This window comes from Crocuta crocuta, unplaced genomic scaffold, assembly GCF_008692635.1.
Source record: "Crocuta crocuta isolate KB4526 unplaced genomic scaffold, BGI_CrCroc_1.0 scaffold67, whole genome shotgun sequence".
NCBI lineage: Eukaryota > Metazoa > Chordata > Mammalia > Carnivora > Hyaenidae > Crocuta > Crocuta crocuta.
In genome coordinates, this window is record NW_027531896.1 from 2325542 (window position 1) to 2335458 (window position 9917).

At 48.4% G+C, this 9917-nt stretch overlaps 1 protein-coding gene across 1 annotated transcript in view; it reads right to left on the reverse strand.

Moving 5' to 3' along the window:
- Positions 1–5720: 5720 nt before the first annotated feature.
- The window catches only part of LOC144239442 (two pore channel protein 2-like), a 54568-nt gene continuing 50371 nt past the window's right edge, over positions 5721–9917 (reverse strand). Inside the window, exons 18-21 of the mRNA XM_077773498.1 lie at positions 9725–9815; positions 7847–7960; positions 7489–7613; positions 5721–6267 (exon numbers count right to left, since the gene is read on the reverse strand). Of these exons, the coding sequence (XP_077629624.1) occupies positions 6122–6267; positions 7489–7613; positions 7847–7960; positions 9725–9815 (476 nt within the window). The 3' untranslated portion in view covers positions 5721–6121. The remainder of the gene's footprint in view (positions 6268–7488; positions 7614–7846; positions 7961–9724; positions 9816–9917) is intronic.

Here is a 9917-nt window from a genome sequence, read left to right on the forward strand (position 1 = left end):
TTATACTCTGATTTATAAAATTTCAAAGGGCCTTTTTGGCTTTTGTGTGTCAAAATGCCATTCTCAATTGAGAAATAAGGAAAAAGCCCTCATTGTTTGATACTAGTACTAATTTAAATACTTAAGACTAGGGGCGCCTGGGTGGCTCAGGTGGTTAGGCGTCCCACTCTTGGTGTGGGCTCAGCTCACGATCTCACGGTTAGTGAGTCGAGCCCCACGTCGGGCTCTGTGCTGACAGCATGGAGCCTGCTTGGAGTTCTGTCTCTCTTCTCTCTGCCCCTCCCCTGCCCACGCTCTCTCTCATGATATAAGTAAAAAACATTTTAAAATATTTAAAATAAATACTTAAGACTAAACTTTTGGCTGCTTAAATCCGATCTAGTTTCCTATTTTTTCTAGGTGATAATTTAAATATATGAACCGTACTGGTCTCTTTTAAAAGCTTTTCAGATGATTCTTTTGAAGTTTCCCATTAACTAGTCATCACTATGAAAATCATGAAGTTTTTAAATTTTTTTAATGTCTATTTATATTTGAGAGAGAGAGACAGTGCACACGGTGGAAGAGGGGGGCAGGGCAGGCAGAGAGAGGGAGAACCAGAATCTGAAGCAGACCCCAGGTCAGCACACAGCCCAACGCGGGGCTCAAACCCACGAGCCATGAGATCATGACCACCCAGGCGCCCCGTATGAAAATCATGTTTATGCCTTTCCCAGTTTTTCACTGGCGATTTTTCACTGGCAATTTCTGGCCTAGGACCACAAGAAAAGAGCTAAGCAGTGGTGGCGCTGGGCGGCCCCGCTTCCTGCTTTAGCAGAGCTCTTCTCCTGCTTATCCAGTGAGCTCACGAGGCTGGCCTGCGGTAGGCATTTTTAGTCACATTGAACAAGTACCTGTCCATTTCTTCTTGCACATGTGTATTAGGAACACTTTTACAGTTTTCTTGCCCATCTTTCCATCTGTATTGGTCCAGCTCTCTGCCATTCCCCTATGTGAATTTATTTATTTAACCAATCCTGTTTAGAGACAATTGGTTTCATGGTTTTATTGCTACAAAAAAGTAAGCGCATGTGCAAATGTGTCTGCAGGATAAGTTAATAGAATGGGATTCCAAAATATGTTTTATTTTGAAAATAAAAAATGTCATCTACATGACTGATTATACACACACTCAACTTGGAAGAAAGGTGAAAATGACCCAGGGACAGACCTCATCAGACAAACTAACATTAAATTTATTCTTAAAGTGTCAAAACAACCGAGCACTGATAAAGCCAAGATTGTGGATTTTTTTCTTTCAAAAATGTTTTCAAAGGAAACCAAGACAAGAGAAGATAAGGGTGCTATGAACTAAGAGCAAAGCGTGTCCATCTGGGAAAGGCAGCTGTGGATGCCTTCAATCTTGGGCAGGGAGGACACTTAGTGGCCAGCCCCTATGTAAAAAAAATTTTTTTAATGTTCACTTATTTTTGAGCGAGAGACTGACTAGAGTGTGAGCAGGGAGGGGCAGCGAGAGAGGGAGACACAGAATCAGAAGCAGGCTCCCGGCTCTGAGCTGTCAGCACAGAGCCCGACGCAGGGCTTGAACTCACAAACCACAAAATCATGACCTAAACCGAAGTTGGATGCTCAACCAACTGAGCCACCCGGGCACCCTGGTATCTAGCCCCTATTGACATGTCCTTTGTTCCCATCCACCCATTTGCTGTTACTGGACTGTCAGCTTCTATCAAAATATCCTCCTCCAAATATCCTCCATGCTATTCACACCAACAACCTCAACGTGACCACAGTGTCGTCTCAGCACTGCTGTCGCCCCCATCTGGTGTCTAATCTATGCCAAGGGCTTTACTTAAATAAACTTCGCAGCCTGATTTCCTAGCAACAGCCTTGTCTCTAGGGAGAAAGGCTCAATTGGAACAAAGTAAGTTACTTTAAGCCCTGCAGCCAAATAGTTTTTGTTTTGTTTTGTCCATTACCTAGTACAAACAACAGCAATTATCTTCATTTAATTATATATTGTCTGAATTGCGTGCGCGCACACACACACACATGCAGTGTTTATCTGCACAAGGAAACAAGCTGTGTATCTAAAGGACAACTGAAATGGATGATGCATCAGAAGTCAGCACTGGGAGGGGCGCCTGGGTGGCTTAGTCGGTTAAGCATCCGACTTTCGCTTAGGTCATGATCTCACGGTTCGTGGGTTCGAGCCCCGCGTCGGGCTCTGTGCTGACTGCCAGCTCAGAGCCTGGAGCCTATTTCAGTCTGTGACTCCCTCTCTCTCTGACCCTCCCCTGCTCACGCTGTCTCTCTCTCTCTCTAGAAATAAATAAAAACCTTAAAAAAAAAATTTTTTTTAACAAGAAGTCAGCACTGGGAGGGAGGAAACTGAGCTCACTCCACTAACGAGCCCAAAGTTTCCCTAAGGATAGGCCTGGGTCTTATTCATCTGTGTCTCCTGAAAAGCTAAGCAGGGGTGCCAGTCATCCTAAGCGCTCAAACTCTGGCTACACTCAACGTACATTCAGATTTATTATCTGTCTTGAGTCAAGGCATGTCCTATTCATTCTTGGCCCCGTGCTCCACATTCTAAGTTCGAACTAAGAATAAACCTGGTCACTTAGGAAATTCTGGGATTACTGTTACCCATGCCTTTTCCCTCTGGATAATATCTGTGGTCTAACGCAACGATTCTAAAATTTATTTTTCCTAAGGCATGAAGAAACGACACACATAACCCCTGCCTATCTGAAGGAAGAGCTCCTCAACAGCCAGGCCCATGGCTCAGTCTAAGTTCACCTGAAAAGCTATCACTATGCCTTTCTCTGCCACTCATCCCAGGAGTCATTGTCCTTGGTCTTCCATTTCCCTGATCCCTTAAGTCAATCCATCTGTCCATCGGTTCCATTCCAGAATGTTTCAGACAAACCCATTTCTGGGCTGGTTAGGCTATAGGCGGGCCAAGGTGCTGTAACAGAAAACCCACACACAGTTTAGAGAAGACAGAAGTGATTTCAAGTTCCTGTTACGGTCTGGGGGTAAGTGATACCGTGCTGGCACTGACCCTGCCATTCTCCACAGAAGGCTTCCAGGATGTTCTGATTGTTGCCATTCTCGGTCGTGGAGAAGACATAGAGACTGCTCCCTAGGGCAAGACCTGTGAGGTGCAGACCCCAGCTGGGCTTAAGGCCCACAGGTCTGATACAATCATGTCACCCCATTCCCCTGCCAGGGGGACAGGAATGAGGTGTCCAGCTGGGAGACCGTGTGCCAAAATATGGGGCTAACAAGTTCACTGCAAGGCAGAAGAAAGACCTGGAGAGAGATGTCAATCACAGCCACAACTCCTTCCTATCTCCCCCCCTCCGCCCCACCCCGACTGTTCACAGAGGCGGGGGCAGTGGGGGCCCCCTGGTGGCCATGGGGGCTGCTGCAAGTCCATAGTAATTGGATCCAGTCTCTCCTAACTAAGGGATCACACATGAAGAAAATAACATGACATGGTTTACTCTGTTACTGTTTAATGTTGAACACGTGGAACGACATATAGGTCCATGAATAAGGAAAGTTTTCAATAAGTCACGAAACGTGGTACGGAACACTTGGTAGCGTTCTGTGTGTGTGTGTGTACACACAAACATGTATATATCTCAAGATAAAAAAATACTGTAAGAAAAATGATTCTTGAACAATATGTATGAAAGACGTCATGACATCCCACTTGGAATAAAAAGTGCAATTACATTTGACCCTTGAGCAACATGAATTTGAACTGTGCAAATACACTCATAAGTAGATTTTTTATAATAACAGTACAGTACTGTAAATGTATTTTCCTTATGGCTTTTTTTTTTTAAGATTTATTTACTTAATCTCTACACCCAATGTGGGCCTTGAACTCACGACTCCAAGATCAAGTCCCATGCTCCACCCACTGAGCCAGCCAGGCGCCCCTTCCTTATGACTTCCCTAACATTTTCTTTCCTCCAGCTTACTTTATTGCAAGAATATAGTATATAATACACATAACATGCAAATTGTGTGTTAATCAACTGTTTATGTTATCGGTAAGGCTTTTCTGGTCAACAGTATGCTATCAGCAAAGTCTGGTTGGGGGGCGAGTCAAAAGTATGCACACTTGCAACCCTACCCCCTCGTGTTGCTCAAGGATCAGCTGTATGTCACGTATTCATATGCATGATATACATGGCTGTACATGGGTAGATTTGTTTCCAGAAGGGTACACAACAAACTCAGCATCACCCCTGGGAAGGGGGCGTCAGATTGTCAGTGCGAGAATGAAGGGGAGGTGGGTATCAGGAAAAGGAAGAGGAAGGAGCAACTTTTGACTTTTTACTGTATTTCTGCATTGGGTTTTGGTTTTTTTCCCTACAATGACTGCGTAGTTTGTAACTGAAAAATGCCCAGGGTGTTTTCAAGCTAGAAAAATTAAGTTGCCACTCACTACAGTTAGTATAATACTTTACATAACAAATGTTAGATATACAAAGAAATAAGAGGGTCGGCAATGCCCCACCTCCTGGGGTGCGTCATGGTAAGAAAACTCTAAAGCACCAATGCTGTCCCCTATGCGTGGCTTTAAACCGGGAACAGCAAACCCTGCAGCGGCCGGGTCAGCGGTCCACCGGTTCTCATCCTCCTTCAGTCCTACGGTCTTGGGATGGAGGTACCATTCCCTCAACTGCACGTGAGCAAATGGGGCAAAGAGAAATGAGGTGTCACTGTCAGTGGGGAGCCGGGCTATGACGCCAGGCGATCTGGCCCCAGAGTGGGTGCTGGAGACCTTGGCTCTGCTCCTACACCGGGAGGTCACCCTCAGAACCGAGGACAAGAAGTCCCTCCCAAGCTAGCTTCAGATGTCACCCTGACGTGACAAGGACTCAAGCCTCACTGCATTCAGGGATCTCAGGTCACAGACCCCTTTATAGTGGGGCCCGTGACAAGGTACAGGAGAATGAGTCACACCCTGACAACTCACAAAGGGTTACGCTCGCTCAAAACGCAGTTGCGCCGCCTAGAGACGGAAGGTAGAATAGTGGCTGCCAGCATCTGGGGGGCGGGGAGGGGAGTGGGAAGAGGGGGTTAGGGTTGCCCGGTTGCAGTCGCATTTGGGAAGACAAGTTCTGGAGATCTGTTGCACAACAGTGTCAATGTACTTAAAACTACTGAACTATATACGCTTAGAATGGTTATGATGGTCACTTTATATTACAAGTATTTTACCACAGTTAGAAATTCCGTTAATAAATAAAATAAATCCCTTTTCATTTCCCAGAAGGAGTGTGTCACCGCACTGGGGGACTTCCAGCTGGAGAAAGTGACCTCGGAGACTGACTTACTCAAAATCTAGCTCATTGTGATTTCATTAAAGAAGCTTTGAGAGGGGTGCCTGGGTGGCTCCGTCGTTGAAGCATCTGACTTCAGCTCAGGTCATGATATCGCGGTTTGTGTGTTCAAGCCCTGCATCAGGCTCTGTGCTGACAGCTCGGAGCCTGGAGCCTGCTTCAGATTCTGTGTCTCCCTCTCTCTCTGCCCCTCCCCTGCTCATGCTCTGTCTCTCTGTCTCTCAAAAATAAATAAACATTAAGAAGCTTTGAGAGCCTTCCCTGGAAAAAGAAGCAGCTTAGAGAGAATTTTATTTTCACGTTCATGTTTTCCCTCATTTTGAATAAACACCGCATCTAAAAGCTGCTATATTAGATATATTCCTTTATTGTGTTTAAATATTCGAAGTTCATTCACGTAACACTGTAGCATGGGATTTAATGGAACAGCAATATGTTGTATAAAAATAAATGAAAAGCTTTTATACGCCCCCTGAAGAGACTTCACACACATATGTCCATGTGTATGAAAAGTGCCCCTCAAAATCTCTTCAGAGATTTCCCCCTCCTTACTGCTCTGATCAGACCTCAGAACAACGGCAGGCGGGGCACTTGGAAGCAGCCTTTCCACACCTTTCAGCTGACGGTTCGGGGCACGAGGGGCCGAGGCGCAGGTGGGTCAGAGCACGGAGCGACCCGGGCCAGGAAAATTACCTCAGACAGAATAAGCGAGACAGGATTGGTTTCCACGTGCGGACCTTACAGGCCCAGGATCATGCACTGCTTTCGAAGTTGGGATTCTTGGGATAGATGTCACCGGGTGAGAAGTTCAGAATCTCATCCAAGGAAGGGCCCTCCTCCTCTGGAGCGATTTCAGACTCAAACATCTGCTGCAGCAAGGCGTCCACAGTCCTGTACTCTAGGACAAAGGAGAAAGGCACATGGAACTGGCATGTGTTGGGGCCGGAGGGAGAAAATCTAACCCCAGGGCAGAGCTGGGCTTTCCAGAAGGACGGCCCCTGAGTCGAAGACGAGGCTAGCGTGGCTAGCCCAACACTCTAAAGGATGAAAAAGTCAGGAAAGAATCACTCATCTCTGCTGGTGCGGACCCCACGGGCTCCTGAGCTGTCCAATGCTCTAGAGACCGAGGAGAAGGTGCTCCCTGAAGGACGGAGGAGGGTGGCGCCTGGGAAGGGCGCCCTGCTCTCGCCACTGCTCCCGCGAGCCGTGCTGCACTCCTCACTCGGAGGTTACTGAAGGCACCTCAGCCAAAGAGCAAACTGACGTTCAGGTTGCACTGGGTCACCCAGCGAACCGCTACTTCACTGAGAGTAAAGTGGCTAAAGAAATGGTTGTTAAGGCCCCCACGACCCGGGCACATTGTGAGGCCCTGGGGATACAACGGAGAGCAAAAAGGCCTGGCCCTGCACACGGGACACTTTGGGTCTATAAGAAAGACAGAGGGTGATCCAACAGTCACTCAGTGATCAATGGCATGCAGCCAGCGTGGCGAGTTACAGAGGGAAGGAAGAAAGGCTGAGGGAGAAAGAGAGACCAGGCACACGGGCTGCAGAGGCCATGACAGGAGACCTTGTCTGTTTTGTTTTGTTTTTTGATTTTTTAATATTTATTTATTCTTGAGAGAGAGAGAGAAAGAGAGAAAGTGCAAGCAGGGGAGGGGCAGAGAGAGAGGGAGACACACATCTGAAGCAGGCTCCAGGCTCTGAGCTGTCAGCACAGAGCTGAACGCGGGGCTCAAACTCATGAACCACGAGATCATGACCTGAGCCAAAGTTGGACGCCCAACCGACTGAGCCATCCAGGCACCCCTTGACTTTATCTTTATCCTTAAGCCACCGAAGGTCAGATTTGCATGCGGGAAACATCTCACTGGCTGCAGTGAGGAGCATGGACTGGAGGAAGTTTTGCATTGGGTTAAAACTTACTTTTTTAAAAAAGTTTATTTTGAGAGAGAGAGAAAGAGAGCATAAATAGGGGAGGGGCACAGAGAGAGGATCTGCAATAAGAGCATGGAGCCCAATGTGGATCTTGAACTCACGAACTATGAGGTCACGACCTGAACCGAAATCAAAAGTCAGATGCTTAACCAACGAGCCACCTAGGCGCCCCTAAAACTTACTTTTCGATGCAATTCTGAAGTACAAGCCTTTCAAGTCCTTCCTTTTGTTGTCTCCATCTTCCCCACTGAAGCCACTGTCCTTGGCATCCACATTATCAATGAGCTTCCCATCCTGCATTTCTTCTCTTCAAGAAGGAAGAGACATGAACAAGGTCAGGTCCCTCAGCTGAGTCCCTCACGTGTCCTCCCAGCAGAAGCCCCAGGTTTACTGTCCAGCCACATCCAGGGCTCTGGTCAGTGAAGGTCCAGAACTGGCCCACAGGACCCAGGCTGGTTGCCACGGGACACTTCGAGATTAAACGTGGTCAGTCCACTTCTAAAGGTCTGTGAGCTACATGAAGGGGAACACACTACTCACTCTTGGATTCCCACTCCGAGCTCTTGAATCTTCTTCTCGATAGCAGTTTCTACTTCACTTTTCTCTAAGGAATATGCCATAAAAAATGCCTCCAAGATGAATGCTATGAAAATACTGGGAAAGAGGAAGAGGTAGAGGGCATTAGCTGAGGTCTAGGTGACAGGTGACTCAAAGAGTGTATGAGCCTCAATAAAAAGGCAGACGATTGTTGCAAAGAAAACAGAGAAGGGAGGAATGACAAACACAACATCTCTTGAGGATTGGGTACAACTTTCATTCATTTGGAAAATCCTTCTTCTTTAAACAGTGAATATTAAAAAGAAAATGGATTTGTTTCTAGGGAAGCTTAGGCCAAATAATTGTTGCTAGACAGTTCTCTATGAATATCTCAAGTTGCTGCATAGTCTGGGCTGTCTGAGCAAAGGCACGGAGGGCCAATTAAGGAATTATTTATCTGCAGAGACATTCCAGGATATAAAGCTTAACAATGCCTCCTGCCAGAGACATCCCAGGGCAGCAAAGACTCACCTTGCCCTCTCTGGGAATCTGCTTCCATTCCAGGTGAAACTAAAGTCCCTTTCTTCCTCTCCAGAGGAGAGGGTGGGCAGGTCCCCCAGCAGCCCTACGTAGGATCAGTTTCCTCATTTCTCCTTCCTGCATTCCTACCCCAGCTCACCACACTGCTCAGTGCAGACGAAGGCTCTGGGAACATGATATTGCTCTACTGCTGCTTTTGCCATGAGTAATAAAGCATCTTTGTCTCTGACCCAAGGCACCGTAGCTCCTACTGGTATGTACACGTGGCACATACACACAGATTGACCTGCTGGCTTGCAAGCAGGGAGGCACTGCAGACCCTTCACCATTTCTGACTTAACAGTGGTGATGATGGAGCCCACAGCTCCCACAGCACCCACATACTTTTGGGAGGAGAGGAGCAGCAATATCCCTGTGGCCTTTCACGCTGTTGGCCCTACCGGGTCCCAGAGCTCCAGCGACCTCTGTACGAGCCACCCAGAGAGCTGTTTCTCTCGTTCCCACTACGTATTCCATTCAGGCTGTGTAAGGATGAGCAGTTCTGATCAGAGCCACCCACGGGGCTTCTTCCCCTCGCCTCCCTCGGCCAGGATTCTTGAGTCGTTCCTGAGCCAAAGTCCGTAAACTGGTGGCTGGCCAAAGCAGGCCTGATGTGACAAGGAAGGTGCTGGTGCTGGGAGGTCACCTCAAGGACTGCAGGCCCCCAGACCGTGCGAGGGGTACGGCCGTCGGGAAACCTCTCTGGAAGAGAATTCCCTTGAGCAAGGGGACTCAGCTCCAGGCCCCACAAGGAACCAAGGAGCTAGAACCAGAGATTGTTAAGCACGAACAGAAGCTGGAACAGAAACCCTCTGGAGTGGCTGAGTTCTCTCCTGGAAGAAGGGCCAGGACGAGAACTGGGACCAACAAAGGGACAGAATAAGGGGACACAGTTCCGTTGTACCCACGCCAGGGCAGCGAGGGACCAGAGCTGCACAAGGGAACAGACTCCGAGGCTCGAAGGAGCCAGCGGATGGGTGGATTGGAGCCGAGGGTAATGGGCCTTCACAGGGATGCTCTAAAGGGATTCAGTCTGGGCGGGAAGGGGAGGGAGACCGGCCAGGACCCCAGAGTCCTTCTGACCCAAATCACCTCTGAGACTATGAGATGTGTGTTGTGCACAGGGGTGCGCGGCACTGGCAGGCAACGAGGAACACAAACGTGGACACACGTAGGACTCCTTCCTCCCAGTGCCTACCCACAACGTGTAGCAGGTGGATGGAACACGGGAGAAGGGAGGTCAAGCGGTCACATGTTCTCAGGGCGGAGATGAGGAATCGCCAACACGCGGAGCAAACTCACTTAACGATGAGGATGACGACCACGATGTGGAAGCCGATGAAGTACAGCTTTGCCGCCTGGTGAGTCACGAGGGCAAAGCCGCCTGCGAGGAGTAGGAGGCTAAGGACGTCAACCTTCAGGGAACTCAGCGGGTGCCCCGGATGCCCCCGGAAGTCCCTTTCGGCGCCCCCGCCCACCACCCCGCCCACCACCG